This window comes from Cucurbita pepo, chromosome LG04 (assembly GCF_002806865.2).
Source record: "Cucurbita pepo subsp. pepo cultivar mu-cu-16 chromosome LG04, ASM280686v2, whole genome shotgun sequence".
Lineage (NCBI taxonomy): Eukaryota > Viridiplantae > Streptophyta > Magnoliopsida > Cucurbitales > Cucurbitaceae > Cucurbita > Cucurbita pepo.
Genome location: NC_036641.1, coordinates 5,556,015 through 5,569,439, shown reverse-complemented (window position 1 = coordinate 5,569,439; position 13,425 = coordinate 5,556,015). Strand labels below are relative to the sequence as shown.

General features: G+C 35.9%; 3 protein-coding genes across 3 annotated transcripts; 2 read left to right on the top strand and 1 right to left on the bottom strand.

The window, feature by feature from the left end:
- Positions 1–279: 279 nt before the first annotated feature.
- LOC111793052 (probable adenylate kinase 7, mitochondrial) lies at positions 280–3,196 on the bottom strand. Its single transcript, XM_023674747.1, has 4 exons — positions 2,765–3,196; positions 1,864–2,004; positions 1,472–1,699; positions 280–742 (listed from the first exon to the last, which is right to left on the bottom strand). The coding sequence occupies exons 1-4, from the start codon at positions 3,110–3,112 to the stop codon at positions 590–592; spliced, it is 870 nt and encodes a 289-aa protein (XP_023530515.1). The 5' UTR covers positions 3,113–3,196; the 3' UTR covers positions 280–589.
- A 1,629-nt stretch (positions 3,197–4,825) lies between these two features.
- LOC111792841 (putative calcium-binding protein CML19) lies at positions 4,826–5,251 on the top strand. The gene has a single exon (XM_023674441.1). The coding sequence runs from the start codon at positions 4,826–4,828 to the stop codon at positions 5,249–5,251; it is 426 nt and encodes a 141-aa protein (XP_023530209.1).
- A 3,937-nt stretch (positions 5,252–9,188) lies between these two features.
- Positions 9,189–11,906, top strand: LOC111793251 (uncharacterized protein At3g27210-like). Its single transcript, XM_023675044.1, has 3 exons — positions 9,189–9,510; positions 10,933–11,013; positions 11,177–11,906. The coding sequence occupies exons 1-3, from the start codon at positions 9,321–9,323 to the stop codon at positions 11,584–11,586; spliced, it is 681 nt and encodes a 226-aa protein (XP_023530812.1). The 5' UTR covers positions 9,189–9,320; the 3' UTR covers positions 11,587–11,906.
- The last annotated feature ends 1,519 nt before the right edge of the window (positions 11,907–13,425 follow it).

Here is a 13,425-nt window from a genome sequence, read left to right as displayed (position 1 = left end):
TTAAAAGTGTCTTGTAAACTAATTACTCGATTTGGAGTTCCTTCAGCAAGACTGGTAGAGACATTACTAAATCACTCAGCCTATCCGACTGATATAATCTAGAATCCACTCTCGGCCTTTACTTAACCTAGTAGTAGACCGATAGTGAACCTATTTACATGCGTATTCATAGGGCACATTCCCAGATAACGAGAACCAGATAGTAATTTGAAAGAATAAATGGATCGGTCATATAATCTTATTCAACCCGTTAAAGTTGGACCATGCTAAACCATAAAAAATCACGAAAAATGCCGCTTTTATATACTATGATAATTTAGAGAGAACATGGTTATATATCTCTCTTATTTCTCACTTCTACACATTACAAAAACTCACAATCTCACAATCTGGTTTGCTTTACATTGCATCCAGCAAACAAAAATGGTTAAAACAAAGGTTAAAAATAAATAAAAATATTAACTGAACTAAACTTCAACACTTGATATATTTGCCGGAGGAAAACTCCTGCATGAAGTCATGTCAATTCACTCTCACATTCATATTTACTACTACGCCGGAATGGTAAAAAAAAAAAAAAAGAGCCACATCAAGTGGTTAGCTTTTGTGTAGAACCAACAGCATTAATATGCTGTAGATGTAATGCTTCCAATAACCCTTGCCATGTTTCTCCAGGTCCTCCTGTTACTTGAAAATCAACAAGTTTCCTCTGTCTTCGGTAGTAATCTTCCAATGGTTTCCTCTGAAAGTCCCAAAACAGATATGATCAGAATTGTATTGTATTCCTTGTTAGATCGTTATAGAAATACATCAAAACGGGCTATCGAAGGCTTTTATGCTTCGCCTTTACTAATCTACGTGAAGACTTCGCCTACTTCAAAGCTAGTTTTGTTAAAATATCATTTTGGTATAACTTCGCCTACTTCAAAGCTAGTTTTGTTAAAATATCATTTTGGTCCTTATACTTTAGGACTCATAGAACTTTAGTCAGTCTCGCTCGTTCAAACTTCTAGTTTTTCTACTTCCTATAAATCCTATAAATCTTAAAACTTGAGATTAGTCCTCATTGGTAGTTTGAAATTGGCAAACTAGCTATTATAATTTCCATACGTAGAAAGAAACAATGTGCATATGTTTCCTAAATTTATAAAAGGGAAGACTCATAGATACTGATTTGTTTCTGAAAAAGTTAACCATAAGCAGGCAGCAAGGATGACCAAGGCCCAAATTTCAGTATATTCACAAGTATGAAGACTAAATTTACGCATTCGAAAGTATATAAGAACGAAAATAGAAAAGTCAGTCTTTTAAGTATGTGACTACAATGGTATTTTAACTAGTTTTACATGGTTCAATTTACCACTTGGAAGCTTAAAACTATGACTTTATATTGCCTTGAGCCTTATAAACACTGACGTTATTATCGAAATTCAAATATTGGAACGCCTACTTAAGAGTTAAATGTTGTTACCTGCTCCATAGAGGTTTTTTCTTTCCAGGAATATTCTGTGGTAGCAGAAAGGCATTTTGGCTCTTTGTCCTGTGGCTGAAGATTTTGATTACTCCCAGAGCTGCATATGGTGCTATATCCATGTAAGCCAGAGAAGTTCCCAGAACCTAGATTCTTTCTAATCAAAGGCTCTTCAGTGGTTTTGAAATTAATGACCAAATCAATATCTGCAATTTGGTCGAGAATCTCCTGCAAAGACGAACCACCCATTGGAAAACGAAAAATTTAGCACCATTGGTATTAGTATTCTCTAGTAACAATGTCAGTAAAGAATCACCAAGAAGATTAGAGATTAAAGCTTCATTGGAAATGAAGAAGAAAAGCCATATGCATCCCAAGGAAGTGAGACTTACAGCTTGATTCCTTGTTCTTGGAATTCCTTCAAGAATGAAGCCTGATTCACCATTGCAATAGCCTTCTTCTAGCCTCTTTGACAACAATCTGAAGATGATTTCTTCCAAAACAGGCTTTCCTTCATTAATTGAACTGGCAATCTGAAATGGAGGAGAGGGAACATGTTAAATGAGACTATCTCATCATACAAACCAACAAGGATCCCCATGATTTCAAAAAATTCATGCTTGTTCAAGCCTGTTCTTCATTATAATTCGACATTGTCTATTGCTGGCTACAGTCAAACAAACAAAATAAAATGGCACACACAATGAATCAAATTCAATGCTTAAATTGTGTCACTTTCTTTTATTTATCCATCTATTCCCTTCTAATATTTGTTTCTCATGTCGTGCTAAATTAGACCATTCTTGTCCTATAAACATATCATATGATAATTTATTCAAGACAAAATTAAATGCCTCCACCGTACGAAGCTATTCACAATTGTATTGACAACTTTCCTTTTAATAGATCAAAAGATTACTACTAGGAGGTCTTTTTGTAACAGGTCAAAAGATTGAAGATTACATTTAATTTCCAAACAATAAGAACAGAATTGAAGCTAGATACATCATAGATCAAGGAAATTTCATATGATTTAGCAACAAAAATTAACTAAAATCACGTTTCAAACATCCAAGTGGAAAGGTTTACAAATTCAGAAACTATTCTATAAGTTATACCTCTATATCCTTGAGTTCTAAAATTCAGAAACTAAATGCATTCCACCATAAAATTGCACCTACTAAATTCCATTCCAAACGCATAATACAAGAGCTCGAGCCATTTCATATAAAATCATACATCAATTTCAAGTTATGCATTACACAGAGTGAAATCAGATATAAGAACAAGAACCTGCTGGTAGATAGAAGACCGAGGATTAAGCTCCTGACGAACAAGGCTCCCCATGGAAATATGAGGAACCTCGAGAAGCTTCGAAAGCCTCTCAGCATAAACATGTTTCTTCGCGCCAGGGTCTCCCAAAACCACCCACTGCACTCCTCTTCTCGGCACCCACCCTCGAGAGTCCACCATCGCCCTGCCTTGGCTCCGATCGCCACTTACTCTCTCGAATTCCTCGTCGTCCTCATAGTAATCGTAATCCACCGCCGCCGCAGATCCATACGCTCTTCTCGCGATCGGAGACTTGTGGCAGTGGCGCAGAGACCGCGCCACCGTGCAGAGGTGGCTGAGAACAGACATGGCGGCGGCGGAGCTTTGGGGTTTAAGACGAAAAAAAGGGAAAAAGAGAAGAAGAAAAGAACAAAGAAATTCAATGGTTCCGAAGAAACGAAAATGAGGTTTAAGACATGAAGTTGTATTTAAATGCCATTGAAATCTCTTTTATTTACAGAATTGCCATTCTCTTTCCTCCCGTGTTTTAGGATTCTCTTGGAAGGCTATGTGCCACGTGTCATGCTTGAAAATTGAATCCACCATTTCATGGTGCCACGTGTCAAACTACATGCCACATTCTATAAATATAATTGTATTATTTTAGTTTTGTGATAAAATTAATTTTCCTTTCTGATGAATTTTCATCTGAATATTGTCAGTTACCTATCTTCGTCAGTATCACGGTTTTAAAATGTGTCCATTAGGGAGACGTCTCCACATTTTTATAAAGAATATTTCGCTCTCCTCTCCAATCAGTGTGAAATTTCACAATTCACTCCCCTCGAGGGCCCAACGTCCTCGTTGGCTCTTAGGGTTCCCTCATCTGGGATCCCGGGAGAAGAGGATAAAGTTAGCCCTTGCGAACAGCTTGATGCACTATCTCCCTTCAACCCTTTGAGCGAAATGCGGCAAAAGGAAGGGAAATTCATGGACCGACCCCATCGTCTCCACCCCGTAGGAACTACGATATCACCCCAAGGACGCCTTTGGTATCCAGGGGTCGCGGACTGACCATAGAACCCTGTCCACCCAATGTTTAGCTCTAATACCATTTGTAACAACGCAAATTTACGACTAGTAAATATTGTCTACTTTGACCCGTTATGTATTGTCATCAGTCTCACGGTTTAAAAACGCGTCTACTAGGGGTTACACGTTCTTTTGTATTGTTCTAAGACATTTTCTTAAACATGTAAGGCCTACTATTTTTGGGTTGGGTTGGGTTGAGAGATTTTTTTTTACCCAACCCAAAAGTTCGGGTTGGTTGGATCCGTAACCAAACCCAACCCAACTCAACCCTCTATTTTTGGGTTGGGTCGTCGAGTTGTCAATTTTTTTAAAAATTTTATTAATCCACGCCTTATAATTATTGGGATAACATAAAATATATTAAAAGTTCACAAACAAACACAAATCCATCTATAATTATTCACATAAAAAAAATTAGTAAAAACAACGAGCATTAACATATTAACATAGTTCAACATCGTTATAAAACTAAAGATAGCTAAATACCAACATTTCTCGATTATGGATTAAAGTAAGAAAAATATAAAGATAAATCATCAAATTAAATAAACAATAAAAATATTAATTTAAAAATATTGTATATAACAAAAATAAAAATACTATAAAAGAAATTGTACAAAATAATAATAAAAATGTATATTAATATTGAAAAATTATTAATATAATTTATATATTTTTATTTGGCTCCGGTCAACTCGAAGGTTTTATCCACGAATTCGAAACCGAACCGATTTAGTTCGGATTCAAAAAAATGAACCCAACCCTACCCGAAATGCTAATCCAATCCGTCCCAACCCTTATCGTTCGGGTTGGGTTGGTGCGGATTGTCAGGTTGAATATACACCCCTAGTCAGCACGCCCAAAAAAACAAATTATTATTATTATTATTATATTTAAGTCGTGAATGCCACTTGCTTGCCGAGTTGATCCAATTTTTATTAAATTTAATTTCTTGGTCAACAAGTAAGCTCACAACACACTCCTTCGGAGATGGATAAGTTATCGTGCTACAAGAGAGTGTTCGATCATTTCGATATGGATGGAGATGGGAAGATTTCTCCGCCCGAGGTACGGGAGTGTATAGCAGCGGTATCAGGGGCGGAGGTCTCGGTGGTGGAGGCAGAGGAGGTGGTGGTCGCATTCGACATGGATGGAGATGGTGGACTCGACGTGGAGGAGTTTGAGAGGTTCGTCGACGACAGAGGGGAGGAGGAGAAGGTGAAAGAGCTTAGAGAAGCTTTTAAAATGTATGAAATGGAGGGGTCGGGATTGATTACGGCGGTGAGCTTGAGGAGGACGTTGAAGAAATTAGGAGAGTTCGTAAGTTTGGAGGATTGTATGGCCATGATTGCCAAGTTTGACCTTGACGGTGATGGTGTTCTGAGTTTTGATGAATTTAAGGTTATGATGGGATGATATGATTCAAATATTTAATTCATTAAAGTTAAAATTAGATGTTGGAATGGATTGAACTATAGATGTCACGGTCATACTTGTTCAAGACGTATGGTCTATAATTAGTTGAACTATGCTCAAATTGATTAAATATTTAATTTTTAATTATTTTCTATTAACTAAATATTGTAATATTTATAACTTAGATTCATTTACTATGTGTTTTAGTGGGCCAAAGCCCAATTTATTCACGGAAAAGCCCATATGTTTGCGGCCCATGAGTATAGTGGGCCTAATGAAATAAGTTAACGATGGGCTTGGACGGTTATAAATAGTATCAGAGCCAGACACCGAGCAGTGTACCAACGAGAACATTAGGCTCCTAAGGGGGGTGGATTGTGGAATCTCACATCGGTTAGAAATGGGAACAAAACATTTCTTACAAGGGTGTGAAAATTTATCACTAGTAACGTTTTAAAACTATCTGTAACGGGCCAAAACGGACAATATCCGCTAGCGATGGGCTTGGGCTACTACAAATGGTATCAAAGCTAGACACCGAGTATTGTGCCAACGAGAACACTAGGCTCCTAAAGGGGGTGGATTGTGAAATCTCACATCGGTTGGAAAGAAGAACAAAACATTTCTTACAAGGGTACGAAAACTTATCACTAGTAACGTTTTAAAACTAACTGTAACGGGCCAAAACAGACAATATCTGCTAGCGATGGGCTTGAGCTGTTACACATGATCTTTTTTTTACCCGAGCATTATATGAAGATTTAACCTCCGACCTTAAAAAATATATAATGTGTCGATTAGATTTATGTTAGGGTTATTTAGGACTTTTCACATCCAAAATAGATATTGAGATTAAATAAACAAATGTGACAGCTTATGAATTATATATATATTGTTAAGAGTCAATGATATAAAGTTGATTGAATTTTATTTATTTTTTCTTATAAAAAAAATATTTTATTAAAATAATAATGAAAGATATTTTCCACTAAAGCTTGCCGACATACATATACATACATACATATATATAATAAATTAAAATTTTATTTTTCCAATTTTATTAATAAATTAAGAATTAAATGTATAATAATAATTTTAAAGTGTATTTAAAAAATAAAATAAAATTTTAATTTAATATTTAAAAATACCATATTTATTAATTATTAATTTATTTTAGATTGCTATTGAGACCAAGTTGCTAACGAGGTACTATCACTCCTTTTCTCGTAATAAATCTATTAAATTTTTATCTACTTAACGATATTGAAAAAGACAAAGAAGCCCTTAGAAGTCGGTTTGTAGTCACGATAATAACTAGGGTGATATTGGTTCGTTTTTTTCTCGATGTTGTACCAAACAGATCATCAAACTAATGTGTTTAGTTTTTCCAAATAAAAAAAATTGGTCGATCTTGTTTTTTGCGGGTTTTGACCATGGGAAACGATGGTGAAGGTTTCGGTTTGGGGAGGAAACCAGATATATATCTATTAGGGACAGAGAACTTTGAGAGATCTTAGTTTGTATCAAACGAGGGCAGACTGTGAGCCATCAAACAACGACGAGGTTGCGAGACTCGAACGAAGGGTTTAAGGTTGTAACAGTTCAAGGCCACTGTTAACAGATGTTATTCTCTTTGGGGTTTTCATGTTGGGCTTTTCCTTCATGTTTGTAAAACGTGTCTATTAGGAAAATGTTTCTTGCAATAGTATTGGAGCAAAAGTATCGATCTTCACTTGCAATCGTTCACGAGTCGAATTTGCTCTCTATGCGTGAGATCCCACATCGGTTCGAGAGAAGAACGTAACATTCTTTATAAGGGTGTGGAAATATTTTCCTAATAGACACGTTTTACAACCGTTAAGGGAAAACCCTAAAGAGAACAATATCTACTAGCAATGAGTTTGAGCTGTTACAAATAGTATCAGAGTCAGACACCGGGCGGTGTGCTAACGAGGACGTTGAGCCCTGAAAGGGGGGTGGATTCTGAGATCCCACATCAATTGGACATGAGAACGAGTGCCAGCGAGAACGTTGGGCCCCAAAAGGGGAATGGATTGTGAGATCCTACATCGGTTGCACTCTTTCTAAGGGTGTGGAAACTTCTCCCTAGTAGACGGTGAACCATTGGTTAAAGAGTCAATTTTGAAGAGATGACTACAAATCCTATAATGACGGCTAGACACTGTCTTTAACCTTAGCGAGTGACGAGCAGCACGAAACTCTCCTTAATTAAAGGGGTTATCCAACACACGAAACTCTCGATTTTTAAAGCATATATAAAAGAAATAAATAACAAAATAGTATTTATAAACTTAGTTTTTAAAAACGTCAAAATAAAAAATAAAATAATTATTTTAATAATTAAAAAATAAATTTATAATTTAACCTAATTTTAATTTATTAAATTGGGTACTAAATTAGTAGTAATTTAGGACTCCAATAAAGTTCTAACTTTGCTTCAACCTAACTTTTAGGTCATTTTGACCATAAAAGCCTCAACACATGGGCCCCACAACTATGACTTAATTAATTAACTAATTAATTAATTAATTAACTAATTATAGAAATTAAAATTTAATAGAATAATATTTATCATTATTTCATATTCAATTAAATCCCATAAATATTGTTGAATCATATAATAAATATGCATATTAGGTTAAAATTTGGAATATTTTAATTTTCAATTCTATAATAAATGTTTTTTGAAAATCCTTTTTTTTTTTTTTTTTGCTTATATTAATTAAATATTTATTATTTAATTAATTGACAGTTTTTAAATGAAAAAAATTCATAATTTAAATTGATGTAATTATTACTTATTTAAAAGTATAAATTAATTTTTATCCAAATAATAAATAAATTATATATATATATATATATATTAAAAGATATTCTAAACTTATTTTAGGCATGTCAAATCACTTTAAAGAATATTAATTTTGTATTTTTCTTTTTCAAATTTAAAAATTAATTACTTTAATTTTTTAAGAATCAAATTTAAAATATTTTAATTAATAATGTTTCAAATCAATTTAATTATTCTAAAAAATATACCTTTTCAATAAATAAATAAATAAATATATATATATATATATATCGGACTAAACACAAAATTGAAAGCCGAGCGATGGTTGTTAATAATTTAGAAATTAAGGTTATAAAACTCTATGAATTTCTTTATCTGGGTCTAGTCTGTAAGAGCGTTTTAAAATTTTAAGTTTTGAAAGCGTTAAAAGTATAAGAAAATTGTGTTTTAAAAATTTATTTTTATGTTCGGAATTTAGTTAATAAACGTCGGGAGAAAACAAAGACACGTTTTTTTTAATAGGTAACTAAAATTGAGATCGGTTATCAAAATTCAAGAGTCTATTAAAGATAACAAGGAACGTTTAGAAACCTATCCACTTAAACTATGTTAGACACTACTTTAATAAAAGCTTGATTCCTCGGTTTCACGACCAAATAATATATTTATCAACATTTTATTCTGTCTGAAAAATGCCCATAATTTTTTATATGTCTCGGTAATATCCTTACACTAAAAAAACACTTTTAACGTTAGTTTGGGACGATCCGTGATTAATATTTATTACAAAAATACCCTCAAAAGTTTAAATTTTCATTAATACTCGTAATTAAAAAAATAAAAAATATTCAATTTTTTTATTTATAAAAATTTAAGGATATTAATTTAAATAATTTTTTTATTATTTAAAAAAATATTGATTTTGAAAGTTAATTGGTAATTTTGAAACTAAGAATATTATTTAATATTTTTTTAAAAAAAATATTTAAAAATATTGGTGGAATTGTTTTTAAAAATAAAGTATTAATAATTTAAGGATATTTTTAATATATATGGAAATTATTGTAAATTTAAAAAAATTAAATATATTTTTGAGATATATTATTATTAATTTTGGTTTTCAATCCCTCTCTTTCCATTACTACAACTTTTTCAATCTCTCTGCTTCATTTCCCTCTCTTTCTCTCTCCTAAAACCCCATTTTCAGTCCCGGATGATCACAGTGGCATTAGGTTAAGAATCAAACAACCAAATTCATCAATGGGTTCCTGTGTTTCAATCCATAGAAATTCCGATTCCGCTCTGAAATTCAGGCTCTCAATTGGGTCTAAAACGAATGAAATGGTAATTCCGCCGTCGCCGATCAAGGATAACAACGCCCTGATCAGCGGCGGTGCTGGCGGTGTAGGCGGTGTTTTTGTCAAATCTCAGAGGTCTCCTTCTCAATTAGGTATTACTTCTTTTTCTTCTTCTTGACTTCCTTCAACTGTAATTCCGTTTGTTTTGTTCTTTTTCTTTGTTAGTTTTGTGTTGATTGATGAACTTTGATGCTTTGAAATTAGTGTTTAGGACCATTTCGCCTACTGATCTTCTGAAGCGAAGTCATGTGCGATCTAAAGTGTTTGGTTCTTTCTTTTTCTAATTGAATATCTTATGGAATCATTGCCTTTTGGACATATTGTTTAATTGGATTGATGATGTTGATCTAGGTCCCATTTGTTTTGTATTATCTAAATCTTCAGAGATTGATGAACAGAGGAATTTTACTTTTTTTCCCTTGAATTGTTTTTAATAATTGTTCATTAAAATTAGAGAAATCCTAGATTTCCTTTCTGTTTCTTGTGGCTTGATGATCAAATTTATTAGAAGGAATTGGGATTGTTCTGTGTTCTTAGATGAAGAAATTATTCCTTTGTTCATTGGATGCTCTGTTTCCTGTGAAGTTCTATGTATTGTTCTGAGTGGATTGTGGTTGATTATTGAACTGCTATAAGAAAAAAAAGGTCTCTTAGAGCTTTGTTACTATAGTTTTCTCGCCTTTTTATACGAGAAATTATTGGAGGAAGCTGTCACAATGTGACGTTCGATTTCGGATGGTTGGATGTAGGAAAAACGCTTCAAAAATATTTCAAATCTTGTATTTAGTGGTTGTGAGAAGACCCGCAGTTTTTCGAATCCTCACCTAACGATTATTAAGAGGTTGTGAGGACAATATCTTTTAGCGGTGGGCTTGAGCCATTACAAATGGTATCAGAGCCAGATACCGAGCAGGATGCTGGGCCCTGAAGGGGGGTGGATTGTGAGATCCCACATCAATTAGAGAGAGAAACGAGTGCTAGCGAGGACGTTGGACCCTGAAGAGGGGTGGATTGTGAGATCCCACATCGATTGGAGAGGAGAACGAAACATTCTTCATAAGGATGTGGAAACCTCTCCCTAGCAGATGAGTTTTTAAAACCTTGAGAGAAAGCTCGAAAGGGAAAGCCGAAACAGGACAATATCTGCTACCGGTGGGCTTAGGCTGTTACACTACTAGAACTCTTTCTCGTTTTTTTTTTTAATATCCGTGAATGTTCGGGCCTCAACTATTCTCACAAGACAACCGTCTTATCCTAACATGTTTGGTTGCTAAGATAACTCGTAGGATATTAAATCCTAAGTAGATGGTCACTCCGACTTAAACTCGTTCTTTCTAAGCCCTTTACAATTTATACGACCCTTATTGATCACTAGGCCAAATCCATGGCGTTCATATGATTGAATTCTTTCTTTTATGTACTTGAATTTATTCCATATGTTTTGGGTAATTTCTTCTATGTTGGCTGTTCTATGAAAGAAGTAAGTTGACAATAGAACTGTGCTGTTTTCATAGGTAGCAAAGATGAAGCGTTTTTCGATTCCCGAGGCTGGTTGGATTCGGATTGTGAAGATGATTTCTATAGTGTCAATGGTGGTAAGTAGACGTTTAAAACGTTCGTTTAGTCTAATAGATCCTATCATATTAAAAATGATCTTATAGGTTTCCGAACTTTCAATTTTGTGAGCTTAAAGAATTCTTTTTATGCTAGTTGCATTTTGATCTCTTCTCCTAAACTATTCGATTGCAATGGCTGCAGACTTCACCCCTTCACGAGGAAACACTCCGGTACACCCCAGCTTCTCCTCCGGTACTCCTCGAATCAACCAAGTTCATGTCATCGCCAATCAAACTCCGATCGCCGTTTCCGAACCATCACCCACAGGAAAGAAGAAGCTAGCTGAACTATTCAGGGACAGCTCCAGAAAAGACAGTGACATACAAGCCAAACCAACTCTAAACGAACTCGCGTTGCAGTCGAATCCCGAAAAGTCTCATGTGTCGAGAACAAACTCTGTATGCAGCAGCAGCGAGAGTACCTCTAATGGAGATGTCTGGACTGAGAAGGAACGGCCAGTTGGATCTGCACAATGCTGCCTCCCTAGCTTGGGACCATGTCGTAGCTTCGGCGACCGGAGGAAGAAGGCGCGTTCAGCCATAGTTGTATAAAGCAAGGTTCGATGGAACGTGGCATACGCTGTAAATTCCCTCTGATTCTGGCGCTGTGAGTCTTCAAAACTTATGGAGCTTACATTTGTTCAGAAATGTGTAAAGCTCTGAGATATTGCTGTTCTTGAAGGCAATGGTTATATATATATATGTGTGTGTGTATATATATATATATACATATATATATACATAAGAAAGGGAAAGAAAGTAATAGGCTTTTTGTTGGTCTTCCTTCTGCTTAAGTTTGTATCTTAGTATGAGGAATTATAATAAACAGCCTTTGTGATTGTTAATAAAAGAAAAAAAATAAGTATTTTAATTAGCTGATACGGAGATAGTCGTTGATCGAAGGTCCTGTTTTAACTGACCTTCAATCCGTCTTTCTTTGTCTAGCTAGCTCATAACCAAATGTTAGACCAGGTTGACACAAACAACTTTTTTTGTTTTGGTACCAAGCACTTCTGTCCTCAAAAGTGGAGATCGAACAGTCGCCAAGTTGTTGAGGACATGTCTTAGTTGTGATGTCCCATATTGGTTGGGAGGAGAACAAAACACCATTTGTGGAAACCTTCGTTTTAAAGCCTTGAGGGGAAGTTCGAAAGGGAAAGCTCAAAAGGACAATATCTGTTTTAAAGCCTTGAGGAGAAACCCGAAAGGGAGGACAATATCTGCTAGCGGTGGATCTGGGTCGTTACAAATGATATCAGAGCCAGACACTGGACTATGTGCCAGCGAGGAGGCTGTTTCCCAAAGGGGTAGACACGAGCTGGTGTGCCAATAAGGACGCTAGGCTCTAAAGAGGGTGGATTGGGTGGGGTAGATTGGGTGGGGGTCCCACATAGAGAAAGGAGGGTGGATTGGGTGGGGGTCCCACATAGAGAAAGGAAAGAGTCCGTTACGCTGGCCCCGAAGGGGGGTGGATTGTGATGTCCCACATTGGTTGGGGAGGAGAACAAAACACCCTTTGTGGAAACCTTCCCCTAGCAGACGCGTTTTTTAAAGCCTTGAGGGGAAGCCCGAAAGGGAAAATTCAAAGAGGACAATAGAGAGGGTGGATTGGGTGGGGGTCCCACATAGAGAAAGGAAAGAGTCCGTTACGCTGGCCCCGAAGGGGGTGGATTGTGATGTCCCACATTGGTTGGGGAGGAGAACAAAACACCCTTTGTGGAAACCTTCCCCTAGCAGACGCGTTTTTTAAAGCCTTGAGGGGAAGCCCGAAAGGGAAAATCCAAAGAGGACAATATCTGCTAGCGGTGGATCTGGGTCGTTACACGGACGCCTTATAAGTTCATCACCCTACCCACTAATAGACTATGAGGGGGCAGACAAACGGGGAGCTACCGAAAACCCGAACCGCTTGACTGACTGGCCCCTTATGAAAATGTAATGATAATATATATAGAGCAGGGACGAGGTGGGGTGTGGAATTGGACAAGGATGGAACGAGGGGACATAATTCCCGTCTCCAGCCCCGTTTATCTAATGAGGAGAAATCTCTCTCCACTCCTCCCATCCCTCGTTTAAACAAAGATTCCCGAACTCATTCAAAACGACTCTCTTACCCCGTATCTATTCATTTTGAAATGGACATTTAGTTGCGGTGGTTTTAGCAAATACTCTCAGTAATTCTTTTCTCAGTTCTTCAAAAAATACTCTCAGTAATTCTATTCTCAGTTCTTCAAAAATTCAATCCAACCTAAATCGAGAAAGAAAAAAAAGTACCCGGATCTAACTTTTAGGGTTCCGGTTGGGTAATCTGAGTTGATCGGGAAAGACAATAATGACATAAACATCCTTATCCACAGAGAATGGGCAGCCGAATGATTAGGAGAGTGACAA